The following is a 24,857-nucleotide window of genomic DNA, read 5'->3' as shown; positions in this document are numbered from 1 at the left end:
CCTACAAATTATCTTCCCATGACTTCCGGAGTCTGATCAAGCTTTGAAGGGCCAAGCCGAATTGACTCCAGGATCTGATACCATCTCTGCCATCCAAAGAGCAGTGGCTTACTGCCTCTGCATGTTCCAACATTCCCGGGGTTCCCGGAATGCCTTTCTCCATGGTAGCATAAATACTTGTTTAGCAGTTTCCTTCATTGCTTGCTGGACTTGAACTCAGGGTTTGAGTATTGTCCCTCAGCTTTCCAGATCAAGAACTCCAAACCACAACTTCGCTTTTGAGTACTCTGCTGGCAGATTAGAGATAACAATCTCACAGGCACTTTTCTCTACACAGCCTAGCTTCACACCACTTTTCAGCTTATGGCCACATTTACTCCAAGTAAAAGCAACAAAGATGGGCACTGGAAGGAGATTTAAAAGCATGGTCTTACCTGGAACTTATTCAGGGCCAACATTATATCTGACAAACTTGTCCTCTGTCCTTTATTGTGGGCCTTTAGGAAACTGTTATAAAAAAACCTATAATGGCAAAGTAGATTAAAGAATCATTTTGGTAATCCTAATTTTTATTTCCTACTTTGAAATTAACTTTAGCATAAGTTTTCCTTTTAAACTTTCCTTTGTCTGGGAGGCCTGTCATTCCCCACAACATCACAAATTTCTGACAATGGGGAGGCCATTTTTAAACCTTTTTGAAAAGTCACTTTACTTTGCATTTAAATTCTTCATTGAAACACTGGGCAACACCCTTTACCCCTTGGCTGAAGGTTTAAACTGACCATTTTTTCTACAGTATAAGTTACATTTAGCAAATTAGCAGTTTATTTTAATGCAGTAGCTCTGTACCAAGAATCTAAACTTAGTATCTCTTGCCTTCTAGAGATAAGTCAACTTAGATTTTTTGCTCATACACCCCTTATGGTCTAACATGGTGGTGATTAACATTACAGAAACAAATCTTTACTGGCTTGTTTTTTATTCTCTTTTTACCCTCAATTCGCAGGCTTTTCATCATGTGTGATTCAGCAAGGCTGGAGTCTAGGCAAGGTTGTAGCATCTTCCAGTGTGTATGGACTGTTGCATCTCTTGCTGGTTACCTGCAAAATTCTATATGCACTGGTTAAAGACCACTGGTGAAAGACCACATTGGCTTTTGCAGGCTGGTGTCACTGGTTTAGGCAGCTGTGACAACTTTGTTCTGTTATGTGGGTATTTCCCATGCATAGGAGCAAACTGCATCTTGACGCACTGTGGTCCCTTGACCTTATAGGGAGTTGATCAGTGTACAGGGGAGGAAACAGAGAATTAAAACCTTTGCCTTTGTTTACCAATCATGGTCAGTGGTACAATATTTAATCTTAGCATAGATAGACATCAGAAATAACATAAATCACAGCCAACTTAATTACCAATTTCATTGACTTTGGAAAGGAAACCATCTTTCTAACTCCTTTCCCATGGCCTTTTAAAACTGCCTGTTTTTTTTATTTGGCTTATAGTCAGGTCACAAAGCAATTCAGATTAAAGGACAGCTTCCACTGACAAAGATTTTTAACAAGCAGAATACTTGGTAACTTTGGAACCATTACTATTTACAAATTTTACATATAGACAGACAGAGATGTTTGTGCACAGATTATAGAGCACACTTAAATGCTAAAATTGGCCATTTAAAATTTTTGGAATTTTAGCAGTAATACTTTGCCTAATCATGGTAGTTCAAAACAAAAAACTTCCAACAAGAAACTTTTTACTAAACAGGAATCAAGACATGAGCAGACATATAATGTGACATAATGGCCACTATCCTGGTCAAGTAAGGGGGGTATGTTTATGGGACCCAAAAACATCCAAGGAAATTTATTGTGAAAGCCACCTTCACACCCTCCCCCTCTTCACTAGGCTTCCCTCAGAGCACCTGGACCAGTTCCCTCCACCAGGCACCCCTGTCATGTGACACCAGGCAGCCCACAAGGATCATTTTTGCCCGTATTTTACCTTGCCAAATATCTAGCACAGTCCTACCTCTCTCTGCTTATCTCTATAATCCCATGGATATCTGTAAATATTCTAGCTAGCTTTTGTCCATCATTTTTTCCATGAGTCTAGTTTTTTTAATTGCCAACTAGAGCAAAATAATAGCAAAACCATAACTTATAATTTGTTATGGAACTAGAAATTTGGAACTAGAAAAAGCAATATTCTCCTCTTGAGAAATTCACTTTCACCCTCCATAACAGTGAGAAAACAGACTCTCCACAATATCCACACTAGTGTTTTATTACTCAGAAGAACAATAGCATGGTCTACAAGTTAAAAATTCATAACAGACTCATGAGTAGTAAATAGAAAACAGCATGTAGTAAAATCATTTTGGCATTACTCATCCAAACACAAATGCTTAAGAATCATGTCTTTATTTTTCCACCAAAGAAACTAGTACTAGTAATAGTGATAGTGTTATACTAGTAATAGTAATAGTGTTATTACTAGTAATAGTAATAGTGATAGTGTTATAATGCATACATAGGCCACAATATAGCGGAAGACTTTTGGGGAGCAGTGGAGTAATTGATGCTCTCATGTCCTTGGATAAAGTCATGATAGTCCTTCCCCATCCATCACTACCAAACCACTCTGGATGATCTGAGTTCCATTTCAAAGGTCCAGAGCACATATTTCTGAAAAGTGTTTATTAAATTTCCTTGAACATCTATTCTTCAATATAAAACCCACAAGTCAACAATTTCACTATCTTAATTCTTTGTCAAGCCTGGAAGTAATTGATACCCATCCCTTTGGTCCAACCCCTGAATAATATGAAGGGTCATCATCACTACTCTACGCAATGAGAGGATGAGAAATGTTGGCTTAGTGAGTGGTTTCCACTTACACCAAGCTTAATTCTGCCATGAAGGATTTCTCTATAATTTACAGAGGTTTCTGCCAAAGGTTTCCCTATGTTGGGTTTCTTTTTTATGTGAGTGCTCTAATGCTGGCTGAAGGTTCATTTCTGCTTGATAGACATCCTCTAATGTTACTTGAAATTCTGCCTTGTCTCTAGGTCTCTGAAATGTGTAGAGAACCTCTGAAACTTCTGGCTAAAAATTGGTCTACATTTATTATACTCACATTTTCTCTCCTTATTTTGTTCTTGGATGTACTGAGGACTGACTTCACATTCAAAATTGCATATTGTTAGGCATGTGAGTTTTCTTTTCTCCTATGTTATTCAGTTCTCTGATGAACACTGTGCTATGCTGTCGAAGTGGGATTTTCTACACTGGTATTATTCATACCTTGTCTTTCTTGTGTGTGAGCTATAAACACTCAGCCATCCATGATTACAAAGTGAAGGACTTTTTTTGATAATTGTTTCATTAATAATCTTTTTCTCCTGTGTGTTATCTGATGAAAATTTAACTCTGACTTCTTGAAAACTTTCCACATTTTTTTCATTCATAAGAATTTTCTCCTGTGTGCATTCAATTTGGAATTATGAGGTATGCCTTCTGGCTAAAAGGCTGCTCATTTGCTACATTCACAAGGCTTCTATCAGGTTTTGGTTCTGTCATGCAAACTTATTTTTCTTCCAAGTGAGACTTTCCATAGTTATCACATTCGTAAGGTTTCTCATGTGTGTGGATTCTCTTATGCTTCCTGAGGTATGAACTCCAAATGAAGGACTTTCCACATCTGTTACATTCATAAGGGTTTTCTCCTGTGTGTGTTCTCTGATGGAGAGTAAGGTATGACTTAAGTCTGAAATACTTTCCACATTTGTTACATTCATAATGTTTCTCTCCTGTGTGTGTTCTCTGATGGAGAGTAAAGTAGGACCTAAGTCTGAAATACTTTCCACATTTGATACATTCATAAGTTTTCTCTCCTGTGTGTTCTCTGATGAACAGTAAGGTCTGACTTATGGGTAAAAGTCTTTTCAACACATTACATTCATAAGGTTTCTCCCCTGTATGAGTTCTCCGATGGACAGTAAGGTATGACTTCTGTCTGAAATACTTTCCACATTTGTTAAATTCATAAAGTTTCTACCCTGTATATTTTCTCTGATGGACATTAAGGTGTGATTTTGATCTGAAATACTTTCCACATTTGTTACATTCATAAGGTTTCTCTCCTGTGTGTGTTCTCTGATGAACAGTAAGTTCTGACTTCTGTCTGAAATAATTTCCACATTTGTCACATTCATAAGGTTTCTCCCCTGTATGTTTTCTCTGATGGACAGTAAGGTGTGATTTTAATCTGAAATACTTTCCACATTTGTTACATTCATAAGGTTTCTCTCCTGTGTGTGTTCTCTGATGAACAGTAAGGTTTGACTTACGGGTGAAAGACTTTTCACACACATTACATTCATAAGGTTTCTCCCCTGTATGTTTTCTCTGATGGACAATAAGTTCTGACCTATGGGCGAAAGACTTTCTACATTTGGTACATTCATAAGGTTTCTATCCTGTGTGTATACTTTGATGAGCAGTAAGTTGTTGCTGTAATCTGAAATACTTTCCACATTTGTTACATTCATAAGGTTTCTCTCCTGTGTGTGTTCTCTCATGAAGAGTAAGGTATGATCTAAGTTTGAAATACTTTCCACATTTGTTACATTCATAAGGTTTCTCTCCTGTGTGTGTTCTCTGATGAACAGTAAGTTCTGACTTACAGGTGAAAGACTTTTCACATACATTACATTCATAAGGTTTCTCCCCTGTATGTTTTCTCTGATGGACGGTAAGGTGTGATTTTGATCTGAAATACTTTCCACATTTGTTACACTCATAAGGTTTCTCTCCTGTGTGTGTTCTCTGATGAACAGTAAGGTTTGACTTACGGGTGAAAGACTTTTCACACATATTACATTCATAAGGTTTCTCTCCTGTGTGTGTTCTCTGATGGACAGTAAGTTCTGACTTACCAGTGAAAGACTTTCCACATTTGGCACATTCATAAGGTTTCTCTCCTGTGTGTGTCCTCTTATAAACAGTAAGGTGTGACTTACAGGTGAAAGACTTTTCACAGACATTACATTCATAAGATTTCTCTCCTGTGTCTGTTCTCTGATGGACAATAAGGTATGACTTCTGTCTGTAATACTTTTCACATTTGTTACATTCGAATAGTTTTTCTCCTGTGTTTGTTTTCTGATAAAGATGAAGGTGTGCATTATAGGTAAAAAAAATTTCCACATTTGTTACCTTCATAAGGTGTCTGTCCTGCATGAATTCTCTGATGAACAATAAGGTCTGGCATCTGTCTGAAATAATTTCCACATTTGTCACATACATAAGATTTCTCTCCTGTGTGTATTCTCTGCTGCAAAGTGATGTATGACTTCATTCTGAATGATTTTCCACATTTGTTGCATTCATCAAACTTCTGTTCTGTGTCAGTTCTGTGATGCCTTCTGAGATCTGACTTTTGAGTGGAAAATTCCCTACATTCTTCATATTCATAGGCTTTCCCTTCTAGTGTTGTTTTAGGTTGGTCAGAACTTAGTTCTGACGTCTTAGAGATAGATTTTGCACATTGATTATATTCATAAGGCTTCTCTGGATATTTCCTCTCAGGTTTTGTAAGGTATAAATCCTTACTAAATGATTTCTCACATTCACTACTTGTATAAGGATTCTCTCCCGTGTCTCTTTCCTGATGCATAGTGACAGGAAACCTCCCTCTGTGACAAAGTTCTTGGGCAATAAGAGCAGACTTTTCATATTCTTTTCTATATTCGTTATGGTTAGAGGCGGGATCTCTGACACAAACCCAATTATGTGGAAAGAATATCAATTCTGAATTTATTATCTTCTCTCCTCCATATTCAAAATATGGACCATCATAATTTTGACTAAAAGCCTCTGAATACCTAAGCAATTGTTTCACTACAGGAGAAATACCAGGTATATATGCAGCCGGCATCTTACCAGGCTCACTGTAGGGGAGCATGTTCTGACACTGAATGAACTCATCCGTCCTCATCCTTAAGGAGTTCTCATCATTCCTATTCAGATCTGGCTTCTGTTTTGAGGTCAAGTTAGAAGTTGTCACTAATTTCACTCGTTGCTCTATTGTGTTAATATTTGTGACAGCCACGTCACACAGACATTCATCTGGACCTTCCTGGTAAGTCTTAATCACATGTTCCATTTTTTGAACATCTAAAATGAGTAATATAAAGAAGAAAAAAACATAAATAAGATCCAAATAGTCCTTAATGTAAAAACATTTTTCCCATCTTAACTGTTACAAATTTTAAAATATTAAAGTAGGAGTTGATTTATGAGAAATAAATTTCTTTCACCACAATGTATTGATTAAGAAAGTAATACTGTTCCTTACACTCTTTTTTGTCGTGGGGCCTGAACTCCAGGCTGGTGTTGTCCTTCAGCTCTTCAGCTCAATGCTAGCTCTCTACCACTTGAGCCACAGCACCACTCCTAGTTTTATCTGCTTATGTGGTGCTGAAGAATCGAACCCAGAGCCTTATGCATGCAAGGCAAACACTGTACCACTGAGCTAATAAGATGCTGGAGAGGATATGGACAGAAGAAAACCCTACTGCATTGTTGGTGGGAGTGTAAACTTGTTCAACCACTTTGGAAAGTAGAATGGAGGTTCCTCAAAAGACTCCACATAGAGTTCCCCTATGACCCACCAATCCCACTTCTGGGCATTTAACCAAATGATCACAAACAAGAACATACTAAGGCTACCAGCACAACTGTGTTAATTGCAGCATTATTTACCATAGCTAAGATAAGGAACCAACACAAATGCCCCTCAGTAAATGAATGGATCAAGAAAATGTGGTATATATACACAATGGAATTCCATGCGTTTATTGGAAAGAATGATATGGCTCCATTTGTTAGGAAATGGAAAGACTTGAAAAACTATATTAAGTGAAGTAAGCCAGGCCGAAAGAAACATAGGTCCCATGGATTCCCTTATTTGCAATAACTAGTATATGTCTCAGACAAGCAGAAACGGTCAATAAGTTGATGTTAGGCAAAATGAAACCCAATATAAGGACTCAATTTTTTTCTTTCTTGCTATTGATTCTAACATATTTATAAGATATTTCTTTGTTATTTTGTATGTCCCTCCCCCATGGTATAATCCCTTTTTTTACTGTGTTTGATATAGGTATAATTTGTGGAGGGGAAGGTGGACCCATTCCAACAATAAGATGTACAAGACGCTCTGTCAGAAAATGAACTTTACAACTTTGGCAGGTGGGGGGGTGGAGGGGAATGCTGGAAAGGGATGGTAATGGGAAACAAAGGAGGAGGCAACAATGCTTGATAAGAAATGTACTCATAACCTTGCCCATGTAATTGTAACCCCTCTGTGCAGTATTTTCACAATAAAAAAAGTAATACTGACAGTTTATGATGGAAAATGTTTTTCTGTGTTTCAGGTTTTTGTTCTTTTTTATGTCAGAGGAATTATTTACACAAATTACTAAACTATTTACTGCTAGCGTTTTAACCTCTATAATTAATATTTAGCATTCTTTGTTTTTTTTCCCCAAAAAATTGTTTTGTTTGATCGTAGGGGAATAGATGCTTTGCATTGTTTTATTTTCTTCAAATAATTTATATATTGTGCTACTTTACTTCTCAAACATTAGGAGAACAGTATTTTATAACTTTGCAGATTGTAACATTTTTATACAAACCTTTGCCTTTCACCTGAGAATAAGGTTTTATAACCACATTTCTTCAGTTATAAGTTCTCACTGTGAATTATTTTAAGTATATTTAGAAATTTTGAAATTTGTTTCCCTCCATCTTAGAAAGAATCTCATCAGACATTAAACCCTCAGACTCATGAACTAAAGCCACATCAGCTCAGCACCTCGTTAACCACTCTTTCTAGACTGAAAGGTTTGGTTCTGTATCTTGGCTTCTACTTTCCTTATCCTTTTCAGAGAATAGCAGCCTCGACATAGTCATTTGCTGTACCTGCCTAATCCTAGTTTCAGAGAAAACTAAATCTCATTTTTGACATTTCTAATTTTCTTTTTTCAAAATAATTTCCACAAAGAGAAAGAATTGCTAACTTTACCTTTACTGCCATACACAGTTCAATGTGCATCTACATGCATTTTTGATTCACAAGTCTAACACAAAGATCACCTAGTTCTCTGCCACACATGGGACCCAGGGGAACTAGGAATATTATTGGTCAGTATAGAGCAAGATGAATTTATCAATTTGGTTCTGGATCCAAGATCACTATGAAAGATGCTTTAACTCACCTGGGAAATTCTTGTCTGAGGCTTCTCTCATATATGGCTCTTTATCTTGCTCCAGCTTGACAATCAATTGAGGTTTAGGACCAGTGTGCCCTGTTAACAAGAGTGAAGACCTATTGCTCATGCTGTGTCAAAATTGTTCTAAGATTTCAGATATCCTGTTAACAAGGTTGCTCCCAGATCTTCTTTCATTTCTCACTGGCTCCATGTTTGACTTTCCCCGAGGTTTCAATTAATTTTGCAGGTTGTGTGACTTTAATGCAATTCTTTTTCTCAAGGTTAGCATTCTATTAGTTTGAGTCCTAGCTCCACTTCCAGTTTAAAAGTGGTTATCTTGAGATAAGAGTCTCATTGAGACTTCACTGGCATTTTTTATTTCAAACTGAAAGCCTCAGATTTCAGACTCTTAAGAATTACAGGCATGAACCACTGCATCTAGTACTAGGTTTGGATTATAAATACTCCCTCTAATCTAGTGATTTCCAGTTCATACTTCCAATAGTGATAAATAGGTATGTATGTATGTATGTATTTATGTATGTATGTGTTTTCTAGATTGTATATCCACCCACAATAATCACCTCAAGTTTGGGAAGACAGTCTTATCTTTATGGAAGACAGTTTGGAACTTTTGTCAAACTTCTGATTTGTATTCTTGAACAATGAAAATAAAATTGCCTCAGAATGTATATAATCTACTTGAAGCTTTCATTAGAAACAAATGACATTCCAACAGACTGGAATCTTACATCCAAATAGCATTGAAAGTTCGATAAATATTCACATATCTACTAAAAACAAATAATTTTCCAGGCACCAGTGGTTCATGCCTGTAATCCTTGCTACTCAATACGCTGAGATCTGAGGATTGCCATACAAAGCCAGCCCTAATAGGAAAGCTGTGAGATACTTATCTCCAATTTAGCCACCTTGAAGAGGTGCTGTTGCTCAAGTGATAGAGTGCTCACCTTGAACTGAAGTGCTGAGGCACTGTACACTGTACCAATGCAGAGAGGTCAAGCCCCACTTTACTTCTCAAGTTAATGTGATATTTTTGGCTCACCTAAGGACACCAGCAAGCTATAAGTTTCCAGCATCACATCTCTATACAGGGCCCTCTGAGAAATAACCAATTCCTGCCACTCCTCCCAGCTGAATTCCACAGCCACGTCATCAAATGACACCAGCTTCTGTCAGGCACATTCAATCAAATTATTATCCCTGAGTCATGAGAACACCAAAGCTAGAATTTCATTTTTCTACATGCATGCTTTTGTATTATAGAATGTTTTTGGGACTTTCTGTGTTATTTATAAAATGAGAGAAAATATAATCAAAGTAGAAATATTTGCATCCATAGTAACTTGGTAATTACACATACAAAGTTTTTCTAATACATCAGAACACATTTCTGGTTCCAGCAATAAAGACAAGAAAACAGTTCTAAGAAGCTAATAACCTAGCAAGAAAACAACAAGTAACCTAGCAAGACAACAGTTAGTATGAGTCTGAAAGTGTGTGTTTAGCTTATTTTGGTAATATTTACTACATATCTGGGTAACAATGAAGTAAACAAACATGTTTTCTGCATTTTCATATTTTGCCTCACTGACAATACTATTTAGATTTTCTATTAAATAGTGCTCTCATAAAAAGTCACAACATTGTCATTACATCATATGGAATACATAACACATTAGTAGATCTATGAAAATGCAGCATCCAGGTGAATGTTAAAAGGAGTAAAATTACTCAAAAAATAGTAAATGAATGATTTGGCTCTTATAAGATTTGACTTAGTTCTCACAATAAAACATCTGATGTTAATCATTTTTGTTATTAAATTTCTAGATATAAAAGTATGGCCATAAATAACCATATGTTTCCTTCATATGTAAAAATGAACTGCCAGCATGAACGTTTCTGAACATCGACTACTTCCTACCACACCAAATATGTACTTATTACCATAAAATGTTTCTTAATCAGCTTTGCATTTTAATAGGCCTTAATGGAAGGATGGATGTAAAAAATGGACAGAGGCTTAAGGAATGCTCAAGATTATCCCCAAAAATGTGAAATATGACCACCACAAGAAGGATAGAGAAAAAGAAAACTATGAATTGGGACATGATCTAAAAAATATAGAAGTTTTAAAAATTGGAATAAAATATGGCACTAATTTGTTGTACAGTGTCTAAAAGGAATAGTAATTCTTGACAATATCAGAGGTGAATGATGAGTAACACACAGAAAATATATCTATAAAATGTTGAAAGAAAATGGACTTCAATACACAATCCATTGGGCAAAGGGCCTCTTCTAACAATATAGATGGAAGGTATTCCTAGAGAAAAATAATGAATCATTAAGACATCTTCATTTTAAGTGCTATTAAAATTATTCTGCAGGTCTTGGAAGGTGGCTGGCTCAGTGGTAGAGCACCTGCCTTGCGTGCCTGAGTCCCAGGGTTCGATTCCTCAGCACCACATAAGCAAAAAAGAAAAAAGCCAGATGTGGCACTGTGGCTCAAGTGGTAGAGCCCTAGCCTTGAGCTGAAGAGCTGAGGGACCAGTTCCAGGCCCAAAAACCGGAACAAAAAAATTATTTTGCATCAAGAGAAAAATAAAAATTGCTAACATAGATCTACACAGAGGACAAGATTATTAAAAAGGTAAATGTGTAGTTAAAGGAATAGTACATGTATAGGTAAAAGAATGTATAGAAAACATTGTATGCAATTTCTCTTGTGAAAAGAAAACTTATAGTACCATATTCATAATTCATAAGGAATGCAAATTCAATATACAAACACATAAGTATTTTAAAAACAGAGTTTGTGAATCCTGCATATGGATCAATTAATATTGTACGTGCATTGCAAATATGGGGGCCTGAGTTCAAAGAATTATTTCTACAAAAATTTAAAAGGAGAATAGATAGGTTATAAATAGGTTATGAATTTCATTCAATTCCATTGAAAAGTAACTATATTATGCTATATGCTACTACTATGATAATATTGTAAAGTTTAATGTTCCTAGTAAAAGTGTATCCAGCAAGTTAATTTCCTTTGTGTTCCTAACAAAGAATCCCACAGGGTAGGAAGTTCATTTTCTTGCAGTTCTCTAGTATAACAATTTTCCTTCACATTTTACTTCTGCTGAAGCTCTGTACTTCAGCCTGAGAATTGCCTTTGTTCTTTACATAAAATGTCTGGTTATTTCTGTATGAAGAAAATTAATAAGACCCTTTTTAAAAAATCTTGCAGTCCTTGCATATTTTGAGTCATACTAATTCAATGGAACATAGAAACAATTCTTTGAAAACGTAGGGCACCTGTATTAAGAATGCAGACTTATTTTTATCCTGTGAAGAATGCAGTATAACAACTATTTACATCAGATTTAATTTGTAATTGGTATCAGAGGTAATTCAGTGTACAGGAGAATGCCTGCAAGTTATATGAGAGGTGGTTTACAGTGAATTTGAGGTGTGTGCAGGTTGCATAGAAGCAGAATAAGAAATAAATATCAGATGAGACAAACAGATATTAAATAGCAAAATGTCCATCAAAATAAGACCATATTTACATTGTAAAATATAGTAAATATATAAGGCACTGTCTGAAATGAACAGAAGAATGAAAACTTAATGAGCAATCCAAAGTCATGGATTAGAGAGAAATAAAAATTAAAAAAAATATACAAAGATACCATGAGCAAAAGTTAATGATGAAAAATATAAATCGTGATAATATGTAGGAAATAAGCATCAGCCTAAAATATATGACCACAGATACAGATCATTGATAATAACAGACAGATTATACATTATGATAATAAAAATTTATGCTGAAAATCAAAGTGTACAAAGACATGTTTAAAAGACCATGCAGTTTTAATACTTTAATCTACCATTACTATTGCAGAACTAATAGTCCTCTTACTAACTGATATAGTAACCAGACAAAAAATCAGCACGAACACACATATGGATGCCATTATGTTAAACTTAATGCTGTTTATAAAACACTATGGTGTTACACTTATGAAGACACATATTCCATGATTAAAAGTAAATCAGAAGACAAATGGTTGGAAATCAACATACGAAATTAAAGTTATGTTATAAATACATGAAAATTAAAAGATATATTTGTAGTATTCTATGAGTAAAATAAATACAAGGAAATTACAATGAATCTCAAAGAAATGTATTCCTTCATTGTGATTTATAGAATATTAAATGTAGCCTCTTTCTTACTTCACCTTCGAAATCAAAACAAATAGTTTGGGGCTGGGAATATGGCTAAGTGTTAAGAGTACTTACCTGCCATGCATGAAGCCCTAGGTTCCATTCCTCAGCACTACATAAACAGAAAATTTAGGAAATGTCACTGTGGCTCAGGTGGTAGTTATAGACTTGAGCAAATCAAGATTGGGAATGGTGCCCAGGACACGCTCCAAATTCAAGCCCCAGGTTTGGCAAAAAAAGTTTTAAATATATATGGTGTATTCACATGGATATCTTCTGGGGAGTGGGGGAAAGCCAGAGAACCAGAAGGAAATGGGATAAAAAGTGCATCTGTGGAGGTCCTTAGGCACTGATGAAATTAAGCTATACAAATCATGAGTCAAGATGGAAGGGAAGCTTTGGGAGAGAGTGAGGGTATGGAAGACACAGCATGAAAGGAAATGTACTCAATACCTGGCCCAAGAACTGGTAGTCTCCCCATACATCACCACTATAACAATAAATTCAATTAAATTTGAAACAATTTCTTCATAGAGTTGTGTGAGCATAAAGTTAGTGAAGTAAATGTACCACAGTTAGAAGAACAGCTACAATTATTAGAAATAAAATACATCACTTAATTGAAACATGGAATACTGGAGCTTAGGTTGAATATTAATTTAAAATATGCTGTTAACAATAATCTAACTTTATTGTAGTATCCAATTCACTGTTAATGATAAATATTCAGGTATTTAAAAACAAAACAAAACAAGTGCTTCTGGCTCAAGATGCTTATCCTACCCCAGCTACTAAGGAGGCTGGAAGCCAGACAACTGGGTAGACAACTCAAAAGAAGCAGCTAATCAACAGATTGGAGGAGGTGTGGCTCAAGAGATAGTGCCAAAAAAGAAATTAAAGCACAACTTAGGAAGTGGAAAAACCTACCATGCTCCCGGAATGGGAGGAACAACATTGTGAAAATGACAATACTTCCAAAGGCTATCTACAAATTCAATGCCATACCTATCAATAGTCCAACCTCATTCTTCAATGAAATAAAAAAGCAAGCCAGAAATTTATATGGAACATTAAAAGACCCCAGCTAGCAAAAACGATCCATACCAGAAAGAACAATGCTGGTAGAATATCACTACCAAATTTCAAACTGTACTACAAAGCCATGGTAATCAAAACAGCTTGGTAATTGCACAAGAACAAACCTGAGGACCAATGGAATAGGACTGAAGTCCCAGAAATGAGCAAACAGACCTATATTCACCTAAACTTTGAGAAGGAAGCTAAAAAATAGAATGGAGGAAAGACAACTTCGTCAGTAAATGGTGGTGGCAAAATTGGTTCATAACCTGTAGAAAACTAAAGCTAGAGCTGTATATATCACCCTGCACCAGAATCAACTCCAAATGGATCAAAAAACCTCACATTCAAAGCAAACTCCCTAAAAATCATTACAGAAAAGAATAAGAGAAACTCTAGTGCTCCTTGGCAGCAGCCAAAATTTTCTTAATAGAGACCCAGAAACAAAACAAATCAAAGAAAGGTTGGACAAGTGGGATTGCATGAAACTGCAGAGCTTCTGCATGGCAAAGGACATTGCTAACAAGATCAATACAAAGCCCACAGATTGGGAGAAGATCTTCAGTAGGCATAAAAATGAACATGGGTCTCATATTTAAAATATACTTAGAACTCAAGAAATTAAATCCCCAACAACAAATCCTCAGAGAAACAACTGCCCAATAAATAAGTGAGCTAAAGACTTAACGAGAAATTATTATGAAGAAGAATTAGAATGACCAATGGACATATTTAAAACAAGCTCAACTTATGAATATGTTAGAAACAATTACAAGAAAGAAAATACATTTGAATCCTTAATAGGGTTCATTTTGCCTAAAATCAACTTATCTGACCGTTTCTGCTTGTCTTAGACATATACTAATTATGGCAAATAAGGGAAACCATGGGACCTTTGTTTCTTTGGGCCTGGCTTACTTCACTTCATATAATTTTTTCCAAGTCTATCCATTTCCTAACAAATAGGACAATGTCATTCTAAAAAATGTATAAAAAACAAAAAAAGGCTCAACTTCTCTAGCCAAAAAGAAATTCAAATTAAGACAACCTTGAAATTCCACCTCACCCCTGATAGAATGGCTATAATCAAGAACACTAACAACAACAGATGCTGGAGGTGATGCGGACAGAAAAGGGAAACCTGCTGTATTGTTGGTGGGAGTGTAAACTTGTTCATCCACTTTGTAAAGTAGTATGGAAGTTCCTCAAAAGACTCCACATAGTGCTCCCTATGACCCAGCAATCCCACTTTAGGGTATTTACCCAAAGATCACAAACAAGGGTGTACTAAAGCTACCAGCACACCTATGTTTACTGCAGTTTTATTTACCATAGCTAAGATATGGAACCAACCTCAATGCCCCTCAGTAGATGAGTGAATCAAGAAAATATGGTATACATATATAAATATATATATCCATATATAATACATATTTATACACATATATGTGTATATATATACACACACGAACACACATATACACACTCACACAATGCTTTTCTCTGCCTCCATCAGAAATAATGGCATCACCCCATTTATTAGGAAATGGAAAGACTTGGAAAAACTTGTATTAAGTGAAGTAAGCCAGGCCAAAGAAACATAGGTCACATGGTCTCCCTTATTTGAAATAACTAGTATATGTCTAGGACAAGCAGAAAGGTCAAAAGCTATGTATATATGACCATATAAGATGATATGAAGTGAAGTGAGCCCTAAGACAGGAAACCAAGTGGTTTTTCTCTTTCTTGCTATTGTTTTTAATGTACTTACAATGTACTATGTGATTTTTTGTTCCTTCCCCCACAGTATAACACCTGTTTTCACTGTATTTGTTTGCGGTGCCCTGCATCTTGTATATACATTTTTCTAATTTGGGGATAGGAAGGAAAAAAAAACAAAATGCTTAAATAGGGATACAAGCTGACCCATTGTAACAATGAGATGTATAAGACACTAGGTTGGGGGCTGGGAAGGTGGATCAGTGGTAGAGTGCTTGCCTTGCATGCATGAGGCCCAGGGTTCGATTCCTCAGTACCACATAAGCAAAAAGAAAAAAAGCTGGAAGTGGCGCTGTGCCTTAAGTGGTAGAGTGCTAGCTTGAGCTGAAGAGCTGAGGGACAACTCCCAGGCCCAGAGTTCAGGCCCCACAACCGGACCCTTCCCCCCAAAAAAGACACTAGGTTGAAAATGAACTTTACCATTTGTGTGAGGGAGGGTGGGAGAGGTTACAGAGGTTAGGAGGAAAGAAATGGTAGAGGAAAAACAAAGGAGCAGGTAACAATGCTCCAAAGGAAATATAATCACATAACTGTAACCCTTCTGTAAACTATTTTACAATGCAAAAAGATTTTTTTTAAAGAACAAGTAGTGCGAACAGTGAAGGAGGAAGCTGACAGGATGTGAGAACTGTGAGTTCCTATTCCAACACTAGCACAAGAAAGGCACAGTGGAGAATGAGGTAGGTGTATCCCATTAGTTTTGAATTTAGGCACCAAGCATGCAACACAACAAACCTTCATCTCAGACATAAAGAGAAAAGGGATAAGAAAAATTTCAATTCAAAGAACCCTGTCAGCAAAGGAAAATTGATCAGTAAAACAAACAAGTTCCCAGATACAGCATTTGAAAAATGGTGAGAGACATATGGAGAGAAGGGGGACTGAAAGAGACAAAGACACAGGGAAGAAAATATATATATATAAAGTGAAAGAGAGAGAAATGATGAAAGCTTATGAGTAGGAAACAGAATGAAGAGAGTAAATAGAGAAAAAAATCTTGTGACAATATCTTAAGAAAAATACAGAGGGCTCTCTAGGAAGACCACACACTATATCATCAAATATTATCAAGTTTTATGTAGTCAAAGACCAGGAAGCAATCCAAGAAGTCTGTATGGAGAGTAATTTAATTACATATATCTTACTAAGCAATCTCTAACACTTGAAGATGTGTGTGTGTGCCCACACTATTTCAGAAACTCCAGTAAAACCTCTTTAATATAATTCAACATTATTCATAAGGAGGTGATCTCTGACAAGGTGTCAGCAAATGTCTACTTTACATGACAAGTGACTCCTTCAATGACATTGAATCACAAAACAAATGTGACTACTTTATCTCACATCAGAAAACTCCAAGCAAGTCTGCCCTCAACTAAGACAGATTGAAACATTTTATAGTCTACTCATTCTAAAAACCATCTTTATCTTATTTAGGACATTTTCTTGAAGCTGAATATTTTTTTCTGTTTTAAATCTTGGATAAACTTAGCTTCCTAAAATGGAATGTGAAAAATGAGAATAAAAAACAACTCACCAGAGATCCTCTCATTCTTTCTTCCTGTTGCCAATGAAGAGAAGATTCTGGAAGCATGGCTTAGAGAAAAGGCAATTGACATAGTCAGGAAAGAACCTGTGTGATTATGCCCAGATTTTCCTGCTCAAAACATTATACATGGAGTGAAAAAGCACAAAGCCTTCTATTGGGAGAAGAACCTTTGATGTCTCAAGTAGAGTATTAAATGCTCCACTGAAGATGACTCCACAGTCCATTAGTTGGTAAACAAACAGTATTCTAGGTTAATATACAAATAGAATTAATAAAAACTAAGGTTCCTAAAAATAATTGAATAATTAAAACAAAAATCCATACCTTCAATGCCACTAGTTATTAATGAAATACATTTAGGGTTGTATGAATTATTTTTCTATTCATTAAAATGGATCCTAGGATTCCATTGAGCTTTTGCACTTTATCTTATTCATTTATACATTTAAACTCCATGGAGAGAATATCGGTTATAACTCAATACTTTTTTCCTAAAATTATACAAGAAAATATATACAATACATATTACCTGTATTATAATATTTCAGTAATGGTTTTCAAATGGCACATTTCCTTGCATCCAAATACTTGGAGCACCCTTGAGAAATAACTTGAAATTTGTCATTTAGCCTACTTTACATAATCAGTAAAGATTATGTAAATACAGTTTTGAGAAGTCCCTAATGCTCACTTTCCTAAACAATCATATGAAGAATTGTGGCCATTCTCCTGGAGATAAAGGGCTTAATAAAGATGTAACATGAAAATATTAAGCATAGGAGTGACAGAACATCACAGCTAAAGAACCAGAAGATTAAAATCTTATGTTGCACAAATAATACTAACACAAAATTCTAAGCTGAAGGCACCCCAAAATGCAGACATATAAAAATAAAAAAATAAATACCTATATGCTTTTTCTTATATTTATTGTTTGGCTTTCACACAGGAAATGCTACTATCCAGAGTTATTTTTTTTACACAACTACGTGGATTAGAAACTCTTAATATAAAATAACAAACTTTACTGTGATATGTATGAAATATGAAAACCTACTCTGTAAACTTCAGTTATGTCGTTTGTGCTAAGGAACAATATGAATCACTTAAAAGCAACAATTGCCCATTCATTTTAGATTGTTCCACATTACAATAATGGTTTCTTACTTTTAAAAAAGCTACAAAGAGGGGCTGGGAAGATGGCTCAGTGGTAGAGCACTTGCCTTGCATGCTCGAGGCCCTGGGTTCTATTCCTCAGCACCACATAAGCAAAAAGAAAAAAGCTGGAAGTGGCGCTGTGGCTCAAGTGGTAGAGCTCTACCCTTGAGCTGAAGAGCTGAGGGACAGTGCCCAGGCCCAGAGTTCAAGCCCCATGACCGGACCCAAAAAAAAAAAAAGTTACAAAGAAATTTCTGAAGGCTAATTATCCATATTCAAATACTCAAAACCACAAGTGTTGTAGATTTCAGGGTGGGATATTTTCTTCTTGTTTGGGATTTAGACTATCATCCTTTAAATTTAAAGTCTTCTATTTCATATTATTTTATTACAAACATAATCTATATTTAAGAGTTTATTTTGTAACTGGGCTCTGGTGGCTCATGGTTGTAATCTTAGCTACTCAGAAGTCTGAGATCTGAGCACCACAGATTAAAGCCAGCTGGGGCAGGAAAGTCTAAGAGACACTGATCTCAAATAAACTACTAAAATACCTAAAAGTGCAGATATCGCTTAAGTGGTAGAACATTAGGCTGGAACAAAAGAAGCTCAGGGTCAATGTCCAGTTCTTGAGTCCAAGAACCAGGTCTAGCACACAAAAAAGAGCATTTTATTGTACTGTATTTAAATTCTATTGAACAATTGTTTTGGAATACATATTTAGGCAGTCTCTCATTTTAAATGAGGTAAAATAGGCTCATTAATCTAGTGGAGAAATTGTAACTTGTCAAGAACAGATAAAGTGGAGAACATCCATCTTAGTAAAATTTTAATCTAGGAAAATCCATAGGAAGTGCAAATGATAAAACGGGATCAACATGTTTCACTAAACTATTTTAAAGGAATGTTCAAGCTTCATTGACTTCAATTCCCACAAATTTCTTTGAGCAGATTGAGACAAAATGGAGAACACTAAAACTTCGTTATACATTACATCTAAAAACCATACCACTTTGAGTAAGACACAGTACTTTAATTTCCTTCTGTAACACTCGATGACAAACACTTTCTTAACTGAAGGTAAAAACCAACGCTATAAGGCTACTATCAGTATATCCACAGGTGAGACATTTGAGAGATCATGTACAAGAATTGATCGTGTGAACAGGACTGCTACAGATAATTTCAGTTGTGATCATTATTCCTCCACAAAAAAACCACAGCCCCATGTCCCTTCTGAGAACTAGGCTCTGTCTGATTCCTCAGGCAAGTTCATTTCCCCTCCTAGTAGTTACTGTTAACCTTCCAACAGCACCAAATGACTGGGAGTGTTAGAGGAAAGAGTACCACTTGAGTCTTGTGCTCTAGGAAATAGAACCAATCTTTGCTTAAGGCAAGGAAGCTGAAAACATTTTGCCCTTCCTTTGCCTTTCTGCCTCTGCTCTGTAGGGCTTGTCAGAGTTGACAAGGTATCCTCTTCAAACATTGCTAGGCTTCATTGCTTAACAGAAAGAAAACAAAAAACAGGACCATCACAACACTACTGCAATATCTCATGTAGACCTGTTCCTAGTAAAAAGGTCTTGTACAAACATGTGTGAACTAAAGCCAGGAGTACTAAGAAAGCTAACAATGCAGGAGAAGAGCAGAGACTCCTCTAGGAGAAACAGCCAACACAGAAACAAAAAAAACCCTGCAATATAAATGGAGTCAAATCAGGCACACCCCTCACAATTTTACTACAATTGTTACCATGCTCATCTTACACCTGGGCAAAGATAATAAAGTCACAAGTGTTAACAGCAGAATTTCACCGTCATGGAATTATAAATGCACACTTTCTCCTATTCTGGAGAACCAACCAACATGCTGTCAGAACGTCCCAAGCCAGTTTCTGTCACCTGGAGGCACAAGGGCTGTGGCAGCACAAACTGTGGAGCCCTGAACAAATCATTAGCCTCATGCTGGAGGAACATGTGGAGGATCAATTTTGCCTTGTGTTTTGCATCCAGCTCGCAGTCCCTACCTGTTATTGGTTCTGCAGCCTGAGATCCCTTCAAGTTACATCTCCCAAGCTCCACTTCAAGTTACATCTCCCAAGCTTCACTTCCAGCAGCAAGGCAATGGGAAAGAAACTGGAATTTGCAGGCTGGAAACACCCACAGTGGGTGGGGAGGCACATGCGCAGAAGGATCTTTGCCCTGCTTTAAAAAAAATAAAAACCTTGCACTTTCAAAGGATCTGTGCTGCACCATAGACTAGAATTCCCACAATGCATCGTGCCACTCTAAGAGGAAGTAGGTTTCCACCAGTGCTAGGCCCTTTGTCTTAGGACTGCAGGGATGCAAGGGGAGGTTTTCTCCAGCTTCACATGAGCATAGGTGAGTTGTTGTTGTTTTTTTTTTTAATGAAAATCACTGTGTCCTTGAAACTTTGCTCAACTATCTGAGAAATGGACAAGTATTGGAAGCATGAAATAAGTTGGCTTTTTAAATCTTAGATCTACTAATGTAATTGAGGTTATGAGACTTTTGTTTCTGTTTGTGTTTAACAGATAAGTTCTGTTGAATGTAAATTATATCTGATTTCTTTACATTTGGAATAGCTCCCTGTTCAATATAAAAAGGTATTCACAGGCACTAAACTGATTCTTGGATCATTTTTCATGCTTTAAAGTATACACTGCAATAAAGTAGCAGAATTGCTAGATATACAGCATAATCCTTGCATGAATTAAATTTTTTAAAAAATCTAACAATTTCCCAGAAATGCCCAAATTCCATTTTTGAAATCTTAAGTTGTTTTTGGCTGTTTCCAAATTTTTCCTTCCTTTAAGGTTCTTTACTTTTGATTTCTTTTCTTTGATGTTCATTGTTGCTCTTGTGGCTTGAACTCATGGTGTTCCCATTACCATTTTTTAAACAATTTGTTCAGCTAAATAGTGAAAAGCATCATGTGGGTGTGAGGAGTGGTCTTAGAGTAGGCATCTCACCACCATTACTGTTCAAACTGATGGTGGTTTGGGGAGATCGGGGGAATGTGAGTTAGGTGCAAGTATGAAGTGAAGGATAGGTCTCTGTGAAGCTCAATGGCTTGGCCCAAACCAGTGTGTTTTTGTCTTTCCATTTGCATGCCCTATTCCAGTGTGAATTCCTTCCTCTTCTATGATCCTAAAAGTTCCTCTCAGTCACTCTAAGCTACCTCATATTGTCTTCCCAGGTGTTACCCATTAGACTTTGGAATAAATCTTTGTTATCCCAGGTCCTGAGTGTGGAAAGAGTCAGGGCCACTTCTAGAAATCAGGCTTGTGTCCTGACCTCTGGCATTTGCCACAGTCAGGAATAGTCACGCATCATTTTGGACAACACAGTTCCTTTACTGATAATGCAACATCACCAGAGGATTCCTAATTTCCTAAGCTCCCTAGCAGCTCTTCTCAAAATAAATGTGTAGGCCTAATCTTTCCAGGCCCAGTGATACAACTATAGTCCAGCAACTTCTAAGCCTGAGCAGGGAGGATCATTCTAGCACAGGAGATGAAGGCCATTCTAGGTAACATAGGAAGATTGAGTTTCAAGTGTAGCAGTTCTTTACCAGAGACTCTGGGTTTGATCCCCAATACTAGAAAAATAAAACTAGCCTAATGCACACCATTTTTAAACTAATAATACATCTCTTTTAATACTGAGCATACAATTTCCCATTTTCCTTTCTAATCACCAAGCATGAAACTGAAATTTTATAAAACTGCTAGACGACTGTAGAGGAAGAACATGCTTAGTTTCCTAGCTCTGTGAAGATCCGTGAGAGTAGAAAGCAATTTTAGGGCATTTCTTACCTCATTCCAATGACATCAAAGACATGTTGCTAATGCTCATTGATTTGCTAAGCTGGTCATCCATCTTGACAGTGGTCGTATTGCTGTTGGTCTTAGCAACTGCTACCCCATTTTCTTCAACTGGGACTTGATTGCACTGAGCAGGAATGTTTCCTTCATGCAGTCCTGCAAGAGGAATTAAAAACAGGAAGCGACATTATTACCCCAATTCCTTTTTTTTTTTCAATTCCAGTCCCGCAAATGCATTGTTTTTCTTTACCAACAAATAGGTCCATGCCTCTTAATGATTTTTGTAATTGAAAAATTGTCATCGTCCTATGACTTAACACTATTTTATAGGGAAAGGCTAAAAATTGAAGAAAGACCCTAGAAGTATATTTGCAATGTGTGTTAGTTGTTACTTTCTTAATGCAACAGCGTCTCTAATTTCTCTCCATCCTTACTTGAGAACCTACAAATGGAACTCAGATAAGAACATCAGTCTTGTTATTTATATTACCTCAGGGGCCTAGTGACCACAAAAGGTACTTTGGTAAACTATTAACACTCACTGCATAGATAGTGAAGCAAAAGAGATTTTTTTGTTACATAAATAACCTCCCCAAGTTTTTCAGAGAGAAGCAAAAATACCAAATGTAGAACCAAAAATTGCTGTCGGTGCTGATATGTCAGAGAAACTATTCACATCAAGGTGAACTGTGTTTTTAGTCTATGACTGAACTAAATTCCTTTCTTTTTAGTCCCCTTCTTTGTAGAGATCTTCATTTCTTTGGTTTTCAATCCAAATAATTTAATAATTTTACTAATATCCCATCTTTGAAAATGGATCTCACCTCTTTTGTGTGCCTGTTTTAAGGCCCTGATATCGGTCTTGGGTTCTTTTCCATCATGGCTTCTTCTGAGATGAGCTTAGTCAGAAGCAATAACACTTGTGCAAAAGATCTGATAAGTTTACCGGTTTTATGAAGGAATATGGGTGGATTCAATTGACTGGTTGAGTTTGTACTGATTTATATATAGCATTGATTTTATATTTTAAATTAGGTATAAGTGTAATCTTACTACTTAAACCAAAGCAATATATGTGTATGTTTTTATACATAAATGTATGTCTCTATGCCTGACTGTCCTCGATATAACTGCAAACTTTTTATTTTAAAACTATATCAAATCCAAGAATAGTAATTGGTATAGCTGGTATTTCAAATAAAGAAGGCAGATTTTTTTTTGCCTCAGACCATCAGTATTTATTGAGTATTTACATTGTACTAGGCACAATAGAACATACAGAAAATATTGCCTGCTCTAGAGGATCTTACATTTTATAAGAAAAAACAAATGCACCTTTTCAAATGGCATTTTTGTTTGCTGTTTGCTGTAAAGTACCAAGCACAAGAGAAAAAAATCACAGAAGGAAAAAGAATCTAAAAACAAGTTAAATATATAGGGTTTTTTGTTTATGGCTGTGCTTAATATACATGAATAGTGAATACCAAGCAGTTCATTTTTACTACACCTTTACTTTTACATCAGTTCTTAGGTTGTCTAAAACATTGAAATACAAATAAAATGTGTAGCAAAAATAATTTGAGCAAACAGCAGGTAACTTCACAAATTATGGAATGTGAACCGTTTCTGCCCTTATCCAGAGTTAATTGGGTCACAACTTTGTCTGAAAGAACACTTCTGGTGCTGTAGTCAAAAGTGTGCTGACTGAAATAGACTCTTCCACAGAAATACATGATTCCAACTTGGAATAGCCATGGAATATCTGTTTGAGCCACAGCCCTAGAATGCTCCAAAACTTTATAATACACATGATAACTACACCTGTGACTGGAACCCATTTTCCCTCTTATTCTCCACCAGTACAAACCAATATGTAGGAAGATTTCTTTGCTTACACATGGAATCAGTTTTAACACTGGCCCTTGTGAAGTCACCATGAACCAAAGCACATGCCAAACATTTATAACTTGTTTAAAAATTCCACATCGTCATACTGGCCATCTCATGATGAAAATGGATAACTCACTAAATGTTAACAGGCTCTATTCTCCTAATATGAAACAAAGAAACAAAAAACACATTGGAAATACAGAAATTAAAATAGAAGTAACATAACCCACATAAAGTATAAAGTTCTTAGCAATGACTTCATCAAAAGCTGTCTTTTCAAGAAAGGAATTCTCCTCTGGGGAGTTCAGAATCTCATAATAGAACACTGACAAGTTGAGGGCCAGACACAATCTGATAGGATGCATTGGTTGAATTTCCTTTTTGCTGATCTCAAAAACTTCTTGGTATGCTTGGAGTGACTGATTCACAATCCCTTTCTTGTCATCACCAGCAGCAACCTCAGCCATGATGTGGTAGCAGTCTTTCTTCATTTTCAAATAGAAGACTTTGCTCTCTGCTTGTGGAGCATTAGGGATCAAGAACTTTTCCAAAAGAGACAGTATATCATTGCAGATATCTCTTAGCTTGTTCTCAATTCTTCCTGTGTTTTCACACGATCTGCTGATTTTTCTCAGCACCTTCTGTCTTTCACTCAATACTTGAAACTACCCTCCAAGATGACCTATGGGTTCCAATAAGCAGCTGAAAGAAGATTCCTTTCCTCATTAGGTAATTCATCTTCTTGCTCAGTTACAGACTGAGCATGTCACCATATCGCTCAGCCTGCTTGGCCACTTCATCCTTCTGCACCATCTCATTTCTATCCATGACAAGATGCTCTGTGTCCTGAATAGGTGGTGGAGGAAAGACAGGGGGTCATTGGTCTCTGGATGGTGGCAGAAGCAGCGGTGAGGCTGAAACTCTGTCCCTGCATCTCACAGCTCACAGGCTCCAGCAGCTTTGTAGACATGGGGCTTCTTCAAATCCAATTTTATTGTTTTTCCATGTGACCAATATCCTTA

At 36.4% G+C, this 24,857-nt stretch overlaps 1 protein-coding gene and 1 pseudogene across 1 annotated transcript in view; both read right to left on the bottom strand.

The window, feature by feature from the left end:
- Positions 1-3,584: 3,584 nt before the first annotated feature.
- The window catches only part of LOC105985417 (zinc finger protein 883-like), a 50,362-nt gene continuing 29,089 nt past the window's right edge, over positions 3,585-24,857 (bottom strand). Inside the window, 3 exon segments of the mRNA XM_013015961.1 lie at positions 3,585-3,903; positions 4,057-4,446; positions 4,528-5,153. Of these exon segments, the coding sequence (XP_012871415.1) occupies positions 3,585-3,903; positions 4,057-4,446; positions 4,528-5,153 (1,335 nt within the window).
- Positions 5,185-24,663, bottom strand: LOC105985416 (annotated as a pseudogene).

The sequence above is a fragment of the Dipodomys ordii genome, unplaced genomic scaffold (assembly GCF_000151885.1).
Source record: "Dipodomys ordii isolate 6190 unplaced genomic scaffold, Dord_2.0 Scaffold29, whole genome shotgun sequence".
Lineage (NCBI taxonomy): Eukaryota > Metazoa > Chordata > Mammalia > Rodentia > Heteromyidae > Dipodomys > Dipodomys ordii.
Note: the sequence above shows the minus strand (reverse complement) of the source record. Positions and strands in the feature narration are given on the sequence as shown.